Consider the following 21,904-nt stretch of genomic DNA (forward strand, 5'->3'; position numbering starts at 1 on the left):
CCGGGCCCTTGGTGGAGCATACCGTATCCCCTGCTCCATACACACCCTCTCTGCATTTGCTGGAATCAAGGTGGTTCTGGTCTGGGGGCTCTGTGGCCAGTAGGGGACCCTAAGAGCCAGCTTGGACAGTGCTCCCTGCCGTAGTTACTGGCTGACGTGGCTTCAGTGGCGTGTAAGCTAGTGGAATGCCTACTCCCCAACAAGCGCTGGGGCACCCTGGGTGGCCTAACAAAGGGGTGGGCTCCCCTAAGACCCTCGTGGCCTCCACTCCCACCCCAGCCTCAACTGGGGCCCCAGCAATGTTTTCTTGTTGTACAAGAACCAGGTCCAAGTGTTGCCTCCTCTTCCTTCCGGAAGCCAAACTGCTCCTTTATTTTTTAGAGCTGCTGATTGTGAATCTCAGAGTCTTAAGAGAGAAGCCAAATATATTCCTCTTGTAAATGAAATAAACCTATTTAAATCTTGCCCTTATGGCTCCTGCAGCAAAGTGGTCTGGGGGCGGGGTCGTGAGGAATGAGCATGGGTGGTGTGCTCTGCACTGGCCTGCGTCCACCTGCACCAACCTGCCGGACACTGGGCCCTGGCCCACACTGCCTGGGAGCCGAGGCCCTCACCCCATACAGGTTAAGTGGTTCTGTGCTGAGAACAGGCCAGCCAGAGCACAGGGAGGCCCAGCCCCGGGCCAGGGGTCTCTGCTCTGGGAACACAGAGAAGGGCTCAGGCACTGCTCAATGCAGCAGGCCCTTCCGCAGGCTGGCAGCAGACCTGCTCCCTCCAGTGCCAGAAGGTACAGCGCAGAGTGGCTCGTTTATTAAAATCATGGTGAAAAAATAGGTTCTCTAGGGCTGATGGGGGAGGGGCTGAGGGGCAGGGCCCACATTCAGGACTTCTTCCCCTTCCTCAGCTGCACTTTCTTCTTGGCCCCAACCTGAAGGAGACTGGGGCTCCTGTTGGACAAAGACAATCTTGCTTTTTTCCGTGGCAGTGAGGACTGTGGTGACTTGCCAGAGACCTCCTTTTGGGGCAGCAGATCCTTCTGAAGCTGCTTTTTGCCAGCAGGCTCTATGGGGGACACTGGAGTGGCCCCATTCACCAGGGATAGCTTCTGTTTCTTCTTCTGCAGCTTTGGAGTCTTGGCGGGGGTGCTGGGGTTCAAGGTGGTGGGGGTTGGGGCTGGACTCTTGGCAGCAGATGTTCCATTCACCTGGGGCTGGCCTGAGACCTTGGCCTTCATCCTGTTCCTCTTCCTCTTCTTGCCTGTGCTGGGGGGTTGGTCCCCACCAGTGGCTGCAGGCTTGGCACCCTCACCTTCAACGGTCCCTTCCTCTTGCACAGCACCTTCTGACTTTCGTTTCTTACGCTTCTTGGTCTCTGGCAAGAATCCCTTTTTCTTCCGCTTCATGCTAACAAGGCTTTGGGTGACACTGGGGACTTCCTTGGCATCTTTCTTCTCTGACTTGGGGCGCCTGGGAGAGAGTGAGAAAAGTAAGGAAGTGGCCAGCAAGGGCAGCAATGACTGCTACTCCACTGTCCTGCGGGACCCCGGTGGTTCAAGGCCCCTTCCCCCCCACTGGGGCTCCTCTCAGAGTACAGCAGGGACCCCTGCCAGCCAGCCAAGGTGTGTGAGCTCCTCCCCAGACGTACTGCACTCCCAGGGTCTTCATGGCCTGCCAGTAGAGGTCGCAGAGGCGGCTAGAGCCGGTGGAGCGCTCCTTCTGCTGCAGGGCTGCCTGCTGGCTCTGCAGCACACCCAGGATAGCAGTCAGGTCTGTGCTCAGCTTCTGCAGAAGGGCAGGAAGGCTCTTGATCCCCAGTGCCCCACCCCCTCTTCTGGACCCTCAGCCTCTCCTTTTGCCTGTACTTCACCAGTGCTTCTCACCTTGGGAGGAAAGAGCCCCCAGGGGTCATGCCCCTTCTGCTTCCCACATCCAGAAGGCTTGATCGCCACTTCCTCACCCACCTTCCTTCCAGTCTTCCCCACAGTGGTCCAGTCTGCTCAGCCCTGAGGGTACCATTCGATGACCCCAGAATTTGTCGAAGTCCTTTTTACCATTTCACACTCTGCCTTACTGAAAGGGGTATTTTTGAAAGCCACTGGCTTCCAGGACACCGCCCAGTCCTGACCTTTTCCTGTCATTCTGATGGCCAGCTTGCTGTTCTGCAGGGCCCAGGCCCCCCTCCTATCTCTAGCACCCCCTTGGCAAGCTTGCCCTGCCCCCGGGCCTCTTAACAGCATCTACACTACACACTCCCAAACTGGGGACACAGACTCATCCACTACTGCCTCCTGGCCCCAACCTGAGTCCCCCAGCCTCTTATATCCTACATGCCCCGCCTGCTCCAGGGACGGCTCCCTACCCCTTTGCCCTAGACCAGGAAGCCAAAACTGGGTGCCTTCCTAATAACTGCCCACCTGGAGTCTCCTATACCCTCTCTCGTGGTCTCCAGCCCTCCCAGCTCCCTCTCTGCGGTCTGACTGGAAGACAGCACCAACACCCACTTCTCCACAGCTGGCACAGGCATGGCACTCTTTCCTCCCAAGTCAACAGCTTTCACCCACGGCTTTCCAATGACCAAATAAAAAGTCCAGATCTCTGGCCCTGGCATCCAGAACCTCCCTCACACGCCTGCCCCGTAAGCCTGGTTCCTCTGCTTGCACAGAACCCCCAGTCCTGCCCAACGAGCTCCTAAGGCCCAGGCTCACCTCGTGATTAACAGTCTTGAGGAGAGTGTTGAGCAGCTCCAGGGAGGACAGCTCCTTCTGGAGCTCCGACTTGCTCTGTGCATTCCCGAGCATCCGCAGGTTCTGGGGAGGAAGAGGCCAGGCTGAGCCACCTCGGAAGTGCTGCCCCAAGCCTTTACATTTCCCACATGACAGACTAATACCCCAAGAGAAGAAATGTCTCCTGGTGTGACCCCAAACCCACCCGAGGATCAGGATTCCAGTAATCTTTACTCCTCGTTCCCAGAGAACCTTTCCTGATGGGGGCGTGGAAAGGGGAGGTCTGTGCTGTTACCTCAGTGACCTTCACCAGGATCTGACCAATCAGCTGCTCCCACTTGGGGTCTTCAAAACACACTCTTAGCTCCTTCATGGGCAGGGTCTTCTGGAGCAGCTGGCAGGCCTGGGCCTGGAGCAGAGAAATGTGGTCACCAGGAGCCTCGCAAGACGGGCTCAGGCTTAGGCAACCACAGGGGGACCCCAGCGCTCTGGGCCCATCCTGCCCACATTGTCACTGCAGAAGCTCTGGGTTTAGCAATCAGCAGGTGGAGGAACCGGGGCCTGGGAGGCAGCTAGGGCTCCCAGCTGGACAGATGTGGCACCTCAGAGATTTCCTGGCCTTGTTAGCTCAATGCTGTCTTCTCCTGGCCGCCCCTCCCCCTGCTCCACACACCCCCAGCCTGCCTGTCAGCATTTCTGCAGGTCAGAGGCCAGTTCTAAGCAGCGGGGCTCAGGCCACACAGGAAGTGGCAGCTGTTGGGCATGAGGCTGTCTCCCCGCCTCTCCAGGTGCTTTGTGCCTATGGTGCGGGAGGGGCTGGCCAGGTCAGGGGGAACAAGAGCATATGCCAATGGTCAAGATGAGAGGAGCAGGGTGGGCCACACACCCGCACCCTCACAAAGCAGCACTCCTGGGCCTCAGATCCCCAGTCTGCAGTGAGGTAGGTGGATAACCCAGACAATCCCTGGGCTGGGGTCTGGAAGTCCCTTACCTGATTGCGGGGCTGGGCTGAACCTGTCACACGCTGGATCACGACGGGGAGTAGGCTCTTACAGAGTATCTAGGGAGCGAATGATGGCTGTGAGGGGGAGACTGGGCTGAACTGAGGCCTGAGGGGGGTAGGGCTGGCCCCCCACTTACCGGGTGCCGGGAGAATAGGCTGAGGAACATGGGAATGGTGAGAGGGCTGTTGCGCTTGGTCAGGAAGGAGCTCAGTGCTGATGAGTAGATTGGGGTCACGAGGCTCAAATCCAAGCCACTGCCAGTCTGGGAAGATGAGAGAGAGCAGGTGTAATGTCAGAGAGGAGTCCCTGGGATTGGTCAGAACCTGGGTGCATCCTGGAGGCTGAAAGTTGGGTTCCGGGGAAGTCATGACCTCAATTCCCCCTTTGAAGTGGGCGGATGGCCCCAGCCTCCTGTCTGGGACTTGCTCCTATCTAAGGGCACTGGATTCCCAGGCTGAGCCTGTTCACCTCTCCACCCGGGGGCTTGGAGCTGGTGTCAGTGCCGGCTTTCTCCTTCTTCTGGGTCTTGCGGATGGTGCTGCCCTTCAAGACCCGCAGCAGGTAGAGCGAGGCATTGAAGTAGTAGAGGGAGATGGAGGAGTCAGCCTGGTGGCCGGCCTGCTGCACCAGCCGCTCCACCTGGGGGTACAGCACGTCCTGGTTGCTCATGTCGTGGCAGTAATGCCGGGAGCGGCACAGGTTGTGCCTGTGGAGTGTAAGGGGCAGAGTTGGTCTCCATGTTCTTTCCAACCATTCCCTGCCAAGCCGAGTCAACTCTGAGAGCAGGGGTCCCAAGCCCCACTTCATAGGTGGGGAAACAGACCACTGGAGCAGAAAAGGAAATCGACTAACTGAACCATGGGCCAAGTCCCTTCACCTGGCCCACTCCTGTCTCTCATGGGACAGTGGCTTTCATGCCCTTTGTAAAGCAAGATCAGGGGTTATTTGCTCAGAACCCCATGTGGTCCTGCAGGGCTAGGAGCAGGATGAGGACAAGGAAAGACATGCAACAAACTCAATACTGCTGGTGGGGAGAAAGCATGGCCTAGCGCTGATATGGGAGATGAGCTGTGGGTGCACTATCCATCATGCTCCCCTTTATGCTGTATACCTAGCATTAGAGACCCCAGACCATCTCCTACCCTAGCATTAGAGTCCCCCAGACCACCTCTGGTGGGCAGGGCTGTATCGGCACCTGTATGATCTTCCGAAGGTGCCTGCTACACCCCTAGCCATGCCCTTGCTGCAAAATTCTCTGGTCTCCCCACTATTGCTAGGGTCGGGCTCACAAGGCCTCCCTTATATCCAGCTGGGTCCCATCTGAACACTCCCTCCTGCCTTGCTCATGGCCTCCAGACCTGATGAAGCTCCAGCATCACTGAGCCTCTGTTGGGAGGCCCTCCCAGGTACCTCAAGACTGAGGTGTCCTGGCTGCCTCTGTCCACCCCCCACTACAACCCTACAGCCTCACTGCCAGATGACTGATCTGGTTTCTGCTGTGATCAGAGTGGGGATGGGCCTAGCACGGAGTTGGCACTAAGTGCTAGAAAGCGGTCAACGAGTCAGGGACCATGAATTACGGCATGACGTGTGACCTTGGGGTGGAGCAGTGAGCCTGGAGAGCCAAGTGGGCTCTCTTTGGGAACCTGGTTTCTGCCCTTTCTATCTGGGAATCCCCAAAGCCTGGCTGGCTCTCCTCGGAGTGTCAGTCTGGGGCCCTGCCCCGCGCTCACGTGAAGATCCGGGCTGTCTTGTGCAGAAGGTCCTGCTCCTGCTTGGTGCTGCTGGTGCGCATGCTGCGCCGGATAATGTTCAGCAGAGGCTCGATTAGTTCCAGGACCAGGGGGTTCTCCGGCTGCTTGTTCACTAGCACCTCAATCAGGTCCAGGACCTGCAGCCGAGATGGGTGGGCTCAGTCAGGGTGTGAGCACCTGCAGAAGGGGAGGGGCGGCAGGGCAGGAGGCGGCTGTGGGATGGCTGGTGTCCAGGCTCACCCTGATCTGGAAGTCCCGCCGGAGCATCTTCTCTTTCTGCAGCTTGTTCTTCTCATCCTTCCGGGCCTGGATGCGCAGTTTCTGCTCGGCAAAGAGGCTGGAGAGGCTCTGGTCCAGGGCCATCATAGCCTCATCGCCCAGCTCCTCCTCCTCCTCCTCACTGTCCACTCCTCCCTGAGGGACAGATGCCCAGTGAGCCGCCAGGCCTCCCGCGGGCACATGCAGACAGGTATGGGAGCCCTTCCTTGGCTCCTGCTCACCAGCGCCTTTCCCGACTGCAGCACCGCCATCAGCTGCTCCCGGAAGCCCTGGTCCACGTCCCCGTCCAGGTCCTCCTCGTCACTGTCCTCGTCACTCTCCTTTCCACTTTCCGAGTTTTCGTCCTTGTCGTCCTCGCTGTCCTCGCTCTGGTCCTGAGGGCGGCAGGTGTGTCAGCTCCCCATCGCCAACCATGGGTCTGCCCACCCTGCCCCGCCCCTTACTGGCAAGTACCTCCACATCCTGCAGTTGCTTGGAGTCATCTGTGACCACCACGTTGTCATCTTCGTCCTCTCCCTGGCTCTTCTCAGGGTTTAGTACCTGTGGGAAATTCCCAGACAGCTGACTCATCTATTGGCTTGGTCCCTTTGCCCTCCGCAAACCATGGGTCCTCGTGTCCCACCTGCTCTTGGCCACAGGCCATGCCCTCCAAGAACGAGGGCTGGTGCCTCCTTGGTCACCTGATGAACGCTCCCTCCTGCTCTGGCCCCACCTGAGACAGGCTTGCACAGCAGTGGAGTTTGAGGAAGGCTGCCCCCACCCTCATTCTGCAGATGACAGCAAGGGGCCAAGGGGTTGATGTGGCAGACCAGTGTACCCTGGGGCTTGAGAATACCCACCACCTCAGGATTCATTCCTCCCCAGCCACCAAACTTACATCTAGGATTAGCTGCAGGCCACGTGGAGTCAGCTGGGAGCAAATGTGGGTGAACACGGTCCGGGCCACCTGGCGAATCAGGTGGCTGGGCTGGGCCAGGAGGGCCAGCAGGATCTCCACCATCACCTCCACCCATGGTGGCTCCTGGGCATCTGCAAGCAAGGAGAGGGCTGAGCCCAGCACAGGCAGCACCACCCCATCCTGGGGTCCTGCTGTGATGGTGTGTGTCCTACCCACACCTCCCCCATGGGCGACGACCCACTGGTGGCCTTGGAGCGGGTCTGGCGGGCGTTCTCCCCCAGGCTCTTCTTGATGCAGGTCTGGATGTCACTGAGGAGGTCACAGCTTTCCTCAGGGGACTGTGGGCAGAGCAGGGCAGAAATCAGAGGGGCTGGCCACGTAAGAACGGCTGGTAGCAAAGGCCTGGAACACTCCACCCTCCATGGTCAGTCACCTTACAGTCCAGAATGAAGGACCCCTGGCTGGATCCCAGGAAAGCCCTGAGAGCTAATGACCTTTCCTACCTAATACGGCATCAGGGTATGAGAGCCCCCCGGGAACCCGGAGCCCAACTCCTTCCTGGGTGTCCAGAGAGGAGGGAGCCTGACAAAGACACTTCACCGGAAGCCAGCATGCCCCTGCCCCTGGATTTAAATTTTTAGATTACCCCCTCCACATTTGGCTCTATATTACAGAGAAAGGAGTGAAAACCACTGGTTCTATTTAATTTAATCCATTAAATTTAATCTGGCTTGCACCCATTCTGCTGGGGCTAAGCCTGGACTCCAATCAGCGACTAGTGTGCTAGAGACTCTTGAGAACATCCTGCATGATCCGTGGTGGCAAATGCACATGTGTAGAGAGTCTTCCATTGAGATGCCGGGGGGCAGCATCAAGGCTTAGCTGAGGATGCTAGAATGAAGGGCAAGGTCCTGGCCGTCTTTATCCCTAGGTCTCTGCCCCTTTACCCAGGGGCCTGTGACACACCCTGACCTGCGGCCTCCTTGGTCCGAGTCAAACTCAGAGATGCCATGGCCTGGGTTAGGCTGCAATGGGTCTCAAATTAGGATGTAACTGGTGCCCAGTCAGTAGATGAAGTGACTGTTCCTTCAGCTGGAATTCCACCTGGGACCAGTTTGCTTAGGAAACTGGCAAGTCCAACTCTCCAGAGCCTTCCTTGGCTATCCCCAGGCCCTCAAGTCTCTCAGAGGGAAGCCTCTCATGCTTAGATCCCAGGTCCATAATCCCCTCCCTTGCAGGCTGCTGTACCTTGAAGAGGTGGATGCCCACCAGGAGTAGTAGGTGCTGGAAGGCAGTGGCCTTGGCCTTGGCCTCTGAGGAGCGGGCCTCTAGTTCCTTAAGAGTCTGTAGCATCCTGTGGTGAGATGGGCATGTTCTGAGGTCACTGCTGCCAGATCAGAACCTGGAGTATCCCCCATTCCCTGGAAACCCCCTCTCACCGGTCCCAGGCTTGGCGCTGTGGCTTAGTGAAGGGCGTCAGGGCGGTCACATTGCGGCTGTGGTTCAACAGCATGTCTGCAAACTGTACCAGGCGGTGTGTCCAGGGCCGCCTGTCCTGGGTCTGGTCTGCTGTCTGCCTGAACTGTGTGCTCAGGGTCTGCAGCAGGCTGGATGGAGGGTAGGGGTGAGGATGACCAGCTGGGCCAGTGACTGCAGCCTAGTGCACCCCTAGTGTATCACCACTGCCACCGCTACCCCCAGCCACCAGAACTCACAGGGCCTTAGTGGCTTTACCCATTTTAGAAGTGGAGGAAGTTAAGAGCTCTCAAGGCCAACTGCCCAACCTGCTTGGCCACCCTCAGACCTCTCCCAAAGTACCATGCCCACCTGAAGAAGGCATTGCTGACCACCTGCCGGGTCTGGCTCTCCAAAGGGAAGGAGAACTCATGTTCGGTCTCTGGGATCTGGGACACGGGCTTCTTTGTTTCGAAGAAAGAGTAGAAAAAGCAAAACCTGGAGTGGGAGGGAGAATACCCAGTATAGCCACATCAATGCCAGCTCTTTATCCAGGCCCTCCTTGGATAGTATCACTGAGGGCTTGGTGCCAGGAGGAGGGAATTACTTTGGCCAGGAGAGGTAAAGGACACTGTACTTGTCAGGCCTGGACTCCTGGCTGAATATAGCTTGGTATAAACTGGGGAGAGAATCAGTATCCCGTCCTTCCTTTGGAACAGGAATGATTTGTGGCTGTGAGGCCTTGGTTAAGTCACACCACTGCTACCGCCAACATGGCTCCCTCTGCTGGGCCTGCGACAAGGGCTGAATGAGCACCTGGCACAGATGAGGCTGGCATTGAGCAAAGACTCCCTGCAAATGTGTGGCCCCAGCCTGTGGCAAGGCTGGCCTCTCTGCTCCCTACAGATGACCTGACCTGGCAGCTTCTGGCTCAGGGAGGACCCAAAGTAGGGCCAGGCAAGAGGCTCAATTTTTATGCCGTCCCACCTGGAGGGAGTTGGGGCTTTAGCATGGCTCGCACCTGGCCACCTCCTCAATCAAGGCCTCTTCCTTCTCCAAGTGCAAATTGTCCACCATGCTGACCAGGCGAAAGATGATCCACTTCCGTAGCCGGAATACCGCTCGCGTAGGGCTGGGGGGGTAGAAGTCATTTCAAGGAGGCAAAAACATCCTCCTCTGCCCCATCCTGGAGACAGGATAACCAGGATCTCCTTACCCCTTCTCACTAGTATGGACCCACGCATGAGGAAACAGTCCTTCTTTGACGGTTAAGGCTCCTCCCACCCTCCAGTCCTCCACTCCCACCCTACTTAACTGGGAGAGGTCAGGGCCTTACTCTCAGCGGGCCCAGAAAGCCAACCACTGAAGTCCTGAGCCTGCTCCACCAGGTCCAATCACCTGTAGAGGGAAGCGTCCTGATTCTTCTTCTGATTGTTGGTGCTGAAGTCCACCAAGGAGTCCAAGTCGGGTCGGAGAAACATGTCCCGCAGCCAAGTCGCATAGCCCCTGAGAGCAGGGGCACTCAAGAACTGCACCACCCGCCAGTAGGTGGGCATGACAGGGAGGCCCTGGTTGGTGACGGACGTAAAGGCCACCACTGTGGCCAACTGGCGCTCGGGGTCATCGGGACAGCCTTGCAGGAAGGCACTCACGTACTCATTCATCTCTGCACCAAACTTGGACTGGTTTGGCAACTGCAAGAGGAGGGTGTGGTACTGGGGTCATCAGTCCAGAAGGGTCCAACAACCCCACCAGCCTCTCCCATAACAGGTTAAACTTATACCTAGGTAGTCCTCCCCCTCTGCCCCGATGGTACTATTCTGCATCAGTGCTTTCTCCAGCCTCCCTGTCTCTGGATAACCTTGCCTGCTGACCTCCAGCTGGATGAGGTCAGGCTCTTTTCTGGGCTGCAGGCAGGCAGGGTAGTGGCTCAGAATCCAGACTGGGCCACCTTGGGCTTCAGAGCCTAAGTCTCTCATATGCCAGGCCACGTGCTATCTGCTTTTGTGTGGCAACTTATATTATGCCCACACTTCTGACCGCTACTCTATACTTTCCGCCTATCCCTCATCTAGAACGAGAAAGATGGCTCTCAGAAGCCAGGTGTAAGGATGAAATGAGCTGGTGAGAAAAGCAGACCCAGCAGCCTTTTCTGCACATTGGTGCTATTTTATGAGCCCAGTGGATGCCACATTATCTTCACAACTCCGGGGCAGGCACTGCTCCTGTCTCACAGACAAGGAGAAGCAGGCTCAGGAAGGGAAGTGACCTGCAGGTGGAGCCAGCACTGGAACGGGATTTCAGGCCCATCTCCATGTATCAAACTGTGCTTTTAACCATGCTTCATTTCTCTGATTAGCACTTAGCCTAGTGTGCGGGGCAGGGACAGAGCTCAAAACAGCGGTAATAACTACACCCCTTGGCTGGGGTGGGGGAGGGAGGTCTGCACACACTGCCAGGTGGACATGCCTCTGCTGAGGGGCCTGAGGGTAGAAAGGTGGACTTTGCCAAACTCATTTCCGAGGAGATAAAAGGGGGTGGGGAGACTCAGGCAGGCCACTTTACCCAGAGGTAAGGTAAACCCAGACACCCACCCATCCTACAGCAGCTGTGCCTGCCCATCCCAGGCAGCAATAAAGAGTACCCTCTTTTCCAGAAGTTGGCTGATCCCTGAGGTGGCCTGTTCCCTTTCTTAGGAAGCAAGTCTGCTGCCTCGCCCTGGTGGTACCCACCTTACTAGTGACCATGTGCTCCCCAAAAAGTCGGATGACATCTCCCCGCAACACCAGCTGCAGCTGCTCCTTGGACAGCAGGGGCATGGCGGCGCCCAGCAGGCGGAAACACATGAAGCTAAGGGGTTTGGGACAGAGCCTGGTCAGAGCCCTCATTCTTGTGGGTGACCTCGGAACCACAGGCCCATCTCCATGTATCAAACAGGTGAGGTGGGGTTGAGAGAGGACAAGCACCAGTGTACCTGGTTGGCCAGTGCTGTTTCTTCAGTAGCCCTTGTTCCACTACTTCCTTCCAGAACCGTGGGAACTTGTCCTCCTGAAGTGCCAGGCGGAGCAGGTCCAGAGCCAAGGCGGGCAACTTGTGCTCCTTCTTCACATAGGTTGCAGCCATCTTCAGCACATTCACCAGTCTATGGAGGAGGGTGGAAGGGATTTGTGGGGCACCCAGCCAGCAGACAAGGACTAGTGGGCTGGGCTGGGCCGCAGGGATACCCCGGGGCTACACTGCCAGTCTCTGGATGGCCAGATGCAGTGCTATAGTCCCAGGGAGAGCCAGCCCATCACCTCTCTCCAACCTGGGGATGTTCTCCTGCGAGAACAGGTTGACTGAGCCCATCAGTTTTTCCAGCTTTGCGGGCACTTTCCGCTTGGCCAAGAGGAAGAGCTCCAGATGCTCGGGGGAGCCAAGCACCGAATCCAAGTCGGCCTTAAGGACATTTGGCAGGATCTTCTGCAATGTGGCTTCTGGGACCTGGGGGCGGGGAGACAGGTGAGGGAGGGTAGCTCCCTTGAGGCATCCTTAGTCTCTCCCTCTCGACCCTGTTTCACCCCCCAGTCTCCTATAAGCCCCCAGCAGTGCCAGTGTGAGGTAGGACAGTCAAACCCACCTTGCTAGGTAGCTAGGTGGTATTTATTAAAAAACTCAATCCCCAACTCTCAGGAAGCTGGGTTTTTAACAAGCACCCCACCAATGCTAACTGGCTAGGAACTACTCTTTTCATTATTCCTCTCCAGGGTTTTCTAGAGGATTAGTTATTTCTTATACAAGGAGTCCCAAGAGCTGGGATTCAAATTTAGGCCCTCCGTTTCTGAGGCCTGGGCTGGGTCACCCCACCTTCTCTTAGGTAGTCTACCTCCAAGCAGAGCAGTGATGGCCCTGACAGGGACTGTTCTTCCCTAAATAACAACAAATGTGTTTAATATACCTCCTACGTGCCAGGCACTTTTCTAGAACTGCCGTGTCCAATATGGCAGCACTGGCCACACAAGGCTTTTGGCACTTGAAATGTGGCTAATCTGAATGGAGACGGGCTCTAAATGTAAAATACACACTGGACTTCACAGATTTAACATACGAAGAAAATAAACTATTTGATGACTTATTTTATATTGACTGCATTTTGCAACAATACTTTAGATATTAGTTACTAAGTTATGCATCTTTTGCCTTTTTAACGTAGTTACTAAGAAATGGCAGGTTACATACTTTTGGATGTACATATTACTTTACTGCCCTTCACTTGTGCCACGCAGACAATGCATTTTTTTTTTTTATAGAGGCGTGCTTTTTTTTTATTCATTCATTTATTTGTTTGTTTGTTTATACAAGCACTGGGTACAGTCAGAAGCACGGGAGGGTGCGAGAATTCACCGGAGCCAGAGCGGGGAGCAGAGCAGGCAGAAGGACCGAAGTACACTGCTGAGGGGAGCAGCGGGCGGCAGGAGAGGTCTGTGCGCCATGTGGGACCCTCCTCTGGTGGCCGGGGAACAGCCGGGGATTGAACCGGTGCTGCAGAGGCCGCAGGCAGCCTCGCAACCCAGCGCTCAACCGCTGCGCCACCAGGGAGGCCCCAGACAATGCATTTTTAATAAAACTCTCTATCAGTAGTAAGATTATGACCTGCTGAAAGTAAAGTGATGGTTAGCACTTTCAGCAATATTTTTACTTAAGGTACACACAGTGGCCTTCATAAGGCATACTACTATTGCATTAGAAGCCATTACATTAACAGACTACAGCAACACTCAAACATATCTTCTACCTGTACTGGCAAACCAAAAGAGTTCACCTGACTAGTTTTATCGTGGTGGCCTGGAAGCCAACGCACGATATCTCCGAAGTAGGCTTATATAGTTCTATGAGAACATGTCCATGTGTTAAAGCTACATCGTCCCCCCGTTTCCGTAATGAGTAGCACAACCTGAGATCCTGCTGCTGGTAAGCCCCTACCTCAGAGAGGATGTCCACCAGGGCCTTCTGGGGTTGCTCCTGCAGGTGGTTGGTGTGCTGGGCCAGGGCTTGCAGCAGTCTCACTGACTTCATCAGCGCCTCCTGGTCCTGGTACCCACAGAGAGACAAAGAGTAGCCATGCCCCTACCTCTCCCAAGCCTGTCCACCAACCCCGTGAGCCCCAAAAGCTCTTACCTTCACCAGCCTGCCTGACTGGAAGAGGGCTAGCACCCCGAACAGGTTTGCAAAGAGAGCAGGTCTTATCATCGCCTAGAAAAGGATACCAGGCACCGGTGAGAAAGGCCCTGGATAGTTCCTCCCTGGCCCTCAACTCCCTGGGGTCACAACGCTCACCTTCTTCACCTTCTGCACATCGTATTTCTCCTGTATCTGCTCCAAGGTGCTGCCTAGAGGGATATCTTCGAAAGACTGTAACAGCTGCCAGGAGTTGAGGAAGGAGGGAGAGAGGGGCTTAGGGGGCACAACTCAATCTCCTTGCCACCCCTTCTCCTTTCAACTTCTGCCAAGAAACCTTGGGCTCCTGCTCCTGCTCCTCTGAAGCTACTCACCAGCCTCTGAGCAGTGGTGATGATGGAAATCTCTGCTGCTCAAATGGAAGTCTTGGCTGCCTGCCTCACCTCCACGGGGGCTTCAGAAAGGACCTTCTTTTACCCCTTAACTGCTCAACTGGGATTCCCAGACACTGTCCCACACTGTGCCCGAGCTATCCCAAGGCTGATCCTAAAGAACTAGATCTTTATTGCCTTGAGTTGCCCAAGCTCTTTAGACATGGCCTACAATGAGCTGAGTGTTCCTTGAGGGGAGAAGGCACTGAACCTCCCTTTTAGCAAGGGAGCCTACTCCAAAGCTTACTCTATCCCCAGTAAGAGGCTGATAAACCCAACTGCCAAAAAGAAAACTTTCTCAACCTCTCAGTCTGGGCTTCTCTGTTGACAAGACTTGTCCACACACTTTCTCTACCTCCTTGTGGGGTGGGCCCCCATCGGCCCAGGTGTCAGCATGCCCTCCCCCTCCCAGGTCCTCAGTCTCTTCCCCTGCAGCTGAGACATCTGTCCTCACCCCCCAACATTATGACCAGTAGAGTTGGGACCTTTCCACGAACCACCACCTCACCTGTGCCAGGGCCAGACTGTAGCAGGGCCGGGCAGTTTCTCGCCCGACCCCCAGCCCAGTGATCAGGCGCGTCAGGGCGTACTTCATCTCGGATCCCTGCGGAAGCAAGCGCACCCAACCCCACCAGTTAACACGGAGAAGAATCGGCTGGCTCCCGCCTACCCCTGTTCTTTGGCCGGGACTCACCTGGGCACTCAGGTTAGCGATCACAAGCTCCCAGGCCCAACCCCTGGGGCCCGGCGCCACATCGCTGCCGGGATCAACGAGGCCCCCGCCTCGGGGCCCGCCACCCTACCTTCGGCTTGGTGCGCAGATACTCCAGCAGCTTCTCCGTCGCCTCAAGTCGCGTCTCCTGCTGTGGCTTCGCAATGTCCCAGAAGAAGTCCAAGAACTCGCGGCTGTGTTTCAGCAGGCCGTGCCGGTCGGCAGGCCCGCCGCCGGTTTTCGCCTCCGCTCGGGGAGACGCGGGCTCCGAAGCGTCCGGACTCCCCATCTCCGCCATGCTCCACGAACACGTGGGCTCTGCGGCCGGCCTCTTCCAGGTCAGGTCGCGGCGCAAGCGCACAGTTTCGGCAACCGGGGCGGGGGGGGGGGGGAGGGCTGGGGGCGGGGCCTGGGGGCGGGCGCCGTGGGCGCTTCTGCTCTGCCTAGCGCGAGTCTGAAGTTAGGATTTTATTTTCAGTGTGATGGGAAGTCATTAGAGGGTTTATGCGGGGGAAAGCCTTGGCCGGATTTTCTGACTGCTGTGGGGAGAATGGACTGCAGGAGTGCAAAGGTGGAAGCAGGTAGACCAGTCAGAGATAAAGGTGGATTGGACAGGTGACGCTAGAACAAGTCAGACTGTTCTGACTTGCACATGGGGGTGATGCACCTGGGGAGAGGAAAAAGAGGGATTGCTAGGTTTGGGGCTCAAATAACTGGATAGGTCGTACTACTGGACTGGGGGAGTGTTTTGAGGGATGGTGGAGGTAGTGGATAAAGGGTTCTATTAAATCAGAGTTTTTTTTGCAATAGTAAAAGGTGGGGCCAAAAGTTCTATTACAATCAGATAACCTTTTGCAGGGGTGCCAGGGTGGGGGTAGGCTAGGTGGCAAGGGAACTGGCCTGCTTCTTGGCTTGAGAACTGGCCCCTGGAGGGCTGTATCCCTGGTGACCTTGCCCTCTGCAGGGGGAAAGTCGGGCCAACCCTGGCTCTTAAATTCCACACACCCAGCTCCAGCCCCTGAGTACCCCAGCCCCTGGGGAACCTCCTACTCACTCTTTCAACCCCATTTTTGCTCTGCAGTCTATTTTAGAGAATGATTAAAAGATTTATCATGTCTGTATGGATCCCAAGGAGGTGGAGTGAGTGGGGGGTGGGGAGGGGAACAAAGACCAGCCAGACTCTGTCTCTGGGCCTCCTATGATGCCCTTGGGGGGAAGCCCTGACACCAGCTGCAAAGGCTCACAAAATAGTAACCAAGAAGCAGGAATGGCATCGAGAAGACTTGATCTTTATTTTGATTCTAGCCCATTTGAGGGAGATGGGCAGAGGGAGATCAGCCTGAAGGGAAGGAGGGAGCTGCCAGCAATACCTCACACCCTCCCTGTCCTGCCACTTGGGACCCAGGGCCAAGGCAGGGGCTTAGCCTTCTTCTACCTGGTCATCCTAGAGTTCCAGCTGAACTAAGGGCTGCCCCCAGGCCCTGGAATTCTTTCCTCCTTATCCTCAGTCCCTTCAGCTGGAAAAAAAAAAAAAAAAAAAAGCCAGAGTCCAGGTAACTGACCAGGTTAGGGGTTGGAAGCCTGAGCCACTGGTGAGCAGATATCCATGCACTCTTGATACACTGCTGGGCCTACTCTGCTCCTGCCTGCAAGGCTTGAGACTCCCCATCCCCCGCCAGACATCCTTCCCTATTAGAATCCCTGGAAGGAGCAGCAGTCTTTGGGGATACTGGAGACATGGGCGTGCTCTGCATGGGCTGACACTTGGAGCAGGGTTCCCTGGCCACAGATGCTGGTGTTTCCTGTTGCTCCTTGCAGGTGTTGGGCCTGGTGTTGCTGTTCGTGCTGGTGCTGGGCCTCAGTTTGGGGTGCAACCAGGTGGCTGAGAAAGGCGTGAGTCATGACTCTGGCCACTGCAGAGCTCCCTGAAGCCACAAGCCCCATCACATCAGCCTCAGTGTCATCCAGGCTGTCACGTAGAATGAGGGGGCAGGCCCAGGCACTAGTTGCAGACTTGGCTACCAGGTTGCTGAGCAGAACCCCAGTGCTTGGGGACAGGTGCCTAGAGCCAAAGGAGCTGTTCAGTGAGGAGGTGAGAAGGAGCACAGAGCCACTGCTGTCCACAGTGGCCAGGACACTGCTGCCAGGGGGCACAGTAGCTTGCGGTAGGCAGGGGTCCGGGCTGGGCCCTCCTGAGTGTAGGGCTGCCTCCAGCAGTGCCAGCAATTCTGGGCCAGCTGAGGGGCTGGGGGTGGTGTACAGGATGCCCTGAGGCACAGGTAACTGCAATGCTGGCTCCAGTGTGGGCATGGGCTCTACCAAGGGTCTTTCCAACTTCAAATCTCTGGCCAGTAGACTCAGTAGGGAATCCCCAGCAAGTTCTGGAGTGGGGGTGAGTGCTGCCCTGTGTAGCACGGCTGCCAACTTCGGGTTGGTGGCTCGGGCCCCGTGACCCAGTGGTGTCCCATCAGCCTGGCAAAGAAGCGGACAGAGGCCCCTTGTGCCCTGGGCTGCCAGGGCTCTGGCCAGGGGTGCATCCACCACGAAGCCCTCTTGAGCCAGCGTGATGGGGCCCACCAGCAGGCGTGACCAAGGCAGGTGGCCGAAGCGTGTGTGCAGCAAGTGCAGGGCAGGCAGAGCTGAGGGAAGCCCCAGACTGGGGGTCAGGGTCTGGACGGGGCCTGACGTCAGGGCAGTTGAATTGCCCGAGGAGCCATTGTGGAAGAGACCCCAGAACATGGCACCTGGGAGGGAGAAAAAGGGGTTACACAGGAGTCAGGGACATTGACTGGGGTCAGGGGGATTCAGCAGACTAGGTGAAGTGTCACTATTAGCCTGGGAACTGGAGCTACCGACCAGGCCTGGAGACCTGGGTCAATAACCAGTCCTGGGGTCCAGATCACATGGACCTGGGATTAAGGGACACAACCTAGGGTTGGGGCTATTGCTTCAAAACCCGGGGTCCCCAGCCTTGAGATCAGGCCCACTATCCACTTTCTGGTCACTGACCTAGCCCTGTGGCATGAGGATGCACCACTGCCAGACACAAGGCTGCTCCAACTCCTGCGTCCACGACGTTGCCTCCTGCAGCAAGCAGCTCTCGGCCCAGGTGGGAGCACGTGGCTGCAGTGAGGAAGGGATCGTCTTGGGGAGGGGACTGGGACTAGTTCCCTGGCCTATCCCCTCCTTCCAAGCTACTCCCATCACTGACCTGCAGGGCTGATGATGGCACTGTGGTGGTATACACCTGGGCTGTGGGAGTGCCCACTGGGTGGCGGAGCCACAGAGCCCAAGGTTCCTGGAGAGCCGCCCCTGCCTTGAAGTTGGGTCACAGCCAGGGAGAAGCCAACGGCCAGCAGCAGCAGGGCAGCAACTAGTCGGGCCCAGGACCCCGGCAGGCCACCAACCTCGTTCCTGCAGAGAGGGGCGTCCTGAGCCAGGGTTTACACAGGGGGACACCCACAATCCTGAAGAGCATCCAGGGACTAGTTCTCAAAATGAGTGGTCTTGCAAGAGGAGTATATAAGCCCACCAAGGAGAAAGGGCCTTCTGGTGGAGTGCATGGTATGACTGGAGACATGGAGATGGAAGAGAGCTTGGAGGAACTAAGGACAGCTAGGGAGGGAATCTCTGGAGAGGAGCTTGGAGAGGCAGGGTTGACTCAATTGGGAGGGAGGGCTGAGGGGGCTTGATAGTCTTGAGGAGCAGAGCCCAGCCAGGAATAGCCAACCTGCTCGGCAGGTGCCTCTTGTACCAAGGGGCGGGCCCAGGAACCTTTGACAGAAAGACCTTCAGTGCCAATTTGGTACAAATGTACCTTCAGACACACTGACCTTGGGTTGACTGGTACAGGCCAGATCTGAGACACAGTCCCATGTTCCCCACAATCAATCAGAAAGTTCCCAGAGCTGAGCCAAACAGTGGGACGTCTGGCTCCCTAAGGCTCCAGAGAGAGCAACTAGCCAGCCTCAGACCTGAGCAGCCCAGACCCTTCCTGACTCACCCAGAGGAATCCTGGGACCTCCAGGGATCAGGAACAAGAGGCTCTGACAACTCCTCCTCCTCCTCCTCCTCATCCTCATATTCCATGTTTGGTTCCCAGAGCTGCAGTTTCTGGTAGAGCACGGGCTCCGCCGCGGGTTCCATGACCCCTCCTGCCAGCCAGCCTTCCCAGCTGAATCCCAGGAGGCCCTGAGAGAGCCGGGTGGGTGGGAAGTGGAGGCAGCCTTGGGGAAGGGTGGTGGTGGAATCTAGAACAGGTCTGGGCAGGGCACCGGGCCAGGGAGGCTGCACGTGGGCCTGCCCTATTAGGGCACAGGGCCCAAGGGGCTCTCACGGCGTTGGGTGGCATGGCTGAGTGCAAAGGACGAGCCCAGTCCTAGGGTCACCACCACAGATCTGAAACCCCAGCATGCACCATGCCCCTTCCTTCAAGAGATGAGCCCCTGGAGCCCCACTCTGGGGACACTGGTGTTTGAATTAGGACTAGTTATACTGTGACTTTGATCAGGGCTCAGCATGTGATTAGATTCCGATGTGGTCTCCAGTTGGGGTCTTCAGCTAGGGTCAAGGCTCAGCCTGAGGTCACTCTGGAGGTCTTTCTGGGCTTTTCTGTCTGGGAGATTTTTGGGGTGTGTGGCTGGGTGTGCAAAGGGAACTCCCTGGGCTTGGCATGTGGCTCTTGCCCACTAGGTGGCGCCACAGACTGCTCCCGAAACTGCAGCCTAGAAACCTTTCCCAGGATGCTGGGATTCATGAGGAGTTGTTCTGTGCAGTCCCATGGCGTGCTGCAAGGCAAGTTACAGACTCCAGTCTTGTCTGTTCTGTCACCTCTCTGCTGACCACTCTCTGCTTTGACTACCTCAAACCTGCTCCATCTCCCTGGCCTCCCTGGCCTCCCTGACCTCCCTGGCCTGAATCTTCAACGCATATCTCAGCAGATGATCTTGCTTCCTACTCCACGTAGACAGGTAAAGGTCTCCTTCTATGCTACGCTCCTTCCCACCTGTTGCAATAGAAGAACCGTTTCCCGTTTCTGGCTCCAACCTCTCCCACCCTTGCCTCCCACTTCTTCATGGAAGCCTCCCACTGTCTCTCTCAGCGACTCCTGTCCTGTAGCTTCCCCCCTCTTTTGGATTCTTCTCAGTGACATTTAAACAGGGCTGAGTCCTCAGAATTCCTCTCCTAGGTGTATGCCTCACAGACACGTACTAGAATGTTCCTAGCAGCATTAATCAGAACAGTCCCAAGTTGGAAACTGCACACACACCCATAATCAGTGGACTGGTCAGTCACACAATGGAAGACACTGCAGTGGGGAGGATGAGGAGTCCACAGTAGTGGTGAGAATCTAGATAGAGCTTGCAGACACGATGATGAGTGAAAGAAGCCAGACAGGAGGGTCCAGTGACCTTTCCATTTGTATAAAGCCCAAGACCAGGCAAAACTAGTCTCTGCCCTTAGAAATCAGGTCGTGGCTGGAGGAGCATGGACGGCTTCAGGGATGCCAGTCACGTTCTGTGGCTTGACCAAATACTGGTCACTGGCTGGACTGATTGTGAAAATGCACCCTGCGTTCTGACTTTGCAGGCCTGGGCTAGGGACCAGGAGTCTGTGAAAGGGCTGTGGGCACAGAAGGTGGATGTTGGGGTCACTGCTGGAGAACTGGCAGGGACTCTGCAGCCAGGACCAAAGCCCAAAGAAATGTTTAGGGTGCCCCTATTTAAACCTCATCTAGGCACAGCCTATGACCCAGGAATCTGCTTTCCTAACTCCCAAGTGGCACCGATCTACCAGAAATCATGTTCCCCTGCTGTCTCTGCTTCCTCGGCCCACTACAGATTGGTTTTTACCTCCCTCCACCCACCTGGGAAACTTTTGGTTGCCAGGTTTTCTGATTTCTTGGACCAATGAAAAGCAAACCAAATGGAGATACCAGCAAAAGGCCTTTGTTTTGCCAGGGGTGATGGGGTTGAGGGGGGAAATTACAATTACCATCTGCTCTCATTTCATGAAATAATTTGACTTCACTGCCATTAACACGTGTGGGAAGGTTACACCCTCAGAATGAAGGACACTCCTCCCTTCCCAAGAGGAAGCAGTGGGAGCTGTAATTGTGTACCCCCCCAACCCCCTACTCACCCCCCCGCCCCCCCCCCCGGCTCCCGGGCTGTCCTCAGCTCCTGCTCTGGCTCCTGTTGTCCTGCAGACTCGATACGTTGACCCCTGCCCAGTAACATTCCTCTGCTCTTGGGCTGGGTGCTGACAAGCTCTTTGGGACCAAGACCTCCACTGACTGGGCCCCAGGGACCTTTCCGTATGGGGTCTTTCTTATTCCCATAGCCCTGGGCCTGGATAGCACTGCCCTCCCAACCCCAGGAATATGGAGTAGCACAGGCTTTTTCACCTCCCCTGCTTCCAGCCTCTACGACTCCCACCTGCAGTTTTCTTTCCTCCCAGGTTTCATTACCCACATGTGATAACGTGTTATCACAATAAGGCATTGGGAGCGCGAGCACAGGGCACACACACATATGGATATGGGCACCCTGGCCGAGATCATGTGAGAGATCACGGTGGGAGAGCATGGGCACTGGGAAGCTTGGTTGCTGCCTGCCTGCGTCCCTGCCTACTGGTCTGCCTGTGAATCCAGTCCCCTGCTGAGCACTAAAGGCAACTCAGATATGCTGAAGGCTCCAAGATCCTTTTCCATTTACCCAAATCAACCATAAACCTGTGTGGCCTGGGATGGTTGCACAACACCCCCCGCGCCCAGAGATGCCTAGGATCTGGGCTCCAGTTAGATGCCAGCTAGGCTCTGGGGATGAGAATGGTCAGGCCCAGGTGGCTCCAGGGACAGGGGATCCAGTCACGTCAGTGGGGGTGGGCATGGCATTGCCTTCAAGAGATCTAGGTCCCCTCCAGTTTCTACCCCAATTCACCGTGTGGCCACAGCAAGTCATTTAACCTTCGGGAGTGTCAACTCCACTTCTGTAAACTCAGAGTAGTAATATTTACCCTCCCTGGGCTGTTGTTTGGATTCAACAAGGAAATACATTTACAACGTTTAGGCCGGAGCCTGGTATGAGGGTTTGCTCCGAAAACATGAGTTCCTTCTCTGTTCTATAGGTCTCACTCTCTGCAATGTTAAAATGCTATGGGCAGTTCCCACCCCGGCAACATCCCCGCCCCTTCACACACACACACACACACACACACACACACACACACACACACACACACCCTCCCCCCCACTGGAGTAGCTCTAGGTCTGAAGAGCAGGACTAGGTTCATTCGATCTTCCATTCATTTTCTCATTTCCTCATTCATTCATTCTTTTAGTTTTTGCTGCACATTAGAATCACCTGGCAAGCTTAAAAGCATCCCAGGACCCCGTCAGGCCAATAAAATAATTGAATCAGAGTCATCAGTATTTTCTTAAACAAGTGTCCAGGTTTTCCCTGTGTGCAGCCAAGGCTGAGCACAACTGCCA

General features: G+C 56.2%; 2 protein-coding genes across 3 annotated transcripts; both read right to left on the reverse strand.

The window, feature by feature from the left end:
- Positions 1–708: 708 nt before the first annotated feature.
- Positions 709–14,710, reverse strand: MYBBP1A (MYB binding protein 1a; the record flags this gene model as incomplete). The annotated part of the gene is made up of 26 exons (XM_084238790.1): positions 709–1,466; positions 1,645–1,781; positions 2,705–2,806; positions 3,018–3,131; positions 3,714–3,782; positions 3,863–3,988; positions 4,195–4,432; positions 5,460–5,617; positions 5,721–5,894; positions 5,981–6,133; positions 6,213–6,299; positions 6,637–6,788; positions 6,899–6,995; positions 7,906–8,011; positions 8,097–8,264; positions 8,485–8,610; positions 9,134–9,244; positions 9,511–9,806; positions 10,845–10,962; positions 11,087–11,254; positions 11,420–11,595; positions 13,075–13,182; positions 13,270–13,344; positions 13,429–13,512; positions 14,209–14,304; positions 14,504–14,710. The coding sequence occupies 26 exons, from the start codon at positions 14,708–14,710 to the stop codon at positions 881–883; spliced, it is 4,032 nt and encodes a 1,343-aa protein (XP_084094916.1). The 3' UTR covers positions 709–880.
- A 1,394-nt stretch (positions 14,711–16,104) lies between these two features.
- On the reverse strand, positions 16,105–18,573 carry GGT6 (gamma-glutamyltransferase 6; the record flags this gene model as incomplete). 2 transcript variants are annotated; one of them, XM_084236158.1, is made up of 4 exons in its annotated part: positions 16,105–17,156; positions 17,422–17,535; positions 17,624–17,826; positions 18,416–18,573. In XM_084236158.1, 4 exons carry the CDS (start codon positions 18,556–18,558, stop codon positions 16,105–16,107), a joined length of 1,512 nt encoding a protein of 503 aa, XP_084092284.1. The 2 variants fall into 2 exon arrangements, with proteins under 2 accessions (XP_084092284.1, XP_084092283.1); XM_084236157.1 differs by lacking the exon at positions 17,422–17,535 and having other exon boundaries at positions 18,416–18,558.
- Between the last annotated feature and the right edge of the window lie 3,331 nt (positions 18,574–21,904).

Source organism: Talpa europaea, assembly GCF_964194135.1.
Source record: "Talpa europaea genome assembly, chromosome: 7".
Classification (NCBI taxonomy): Eukaryota; Metazoa; Chordata; class Mammalia; order Eulipotyphla; family Talpidae; genus Talpa; species Talpa europaea.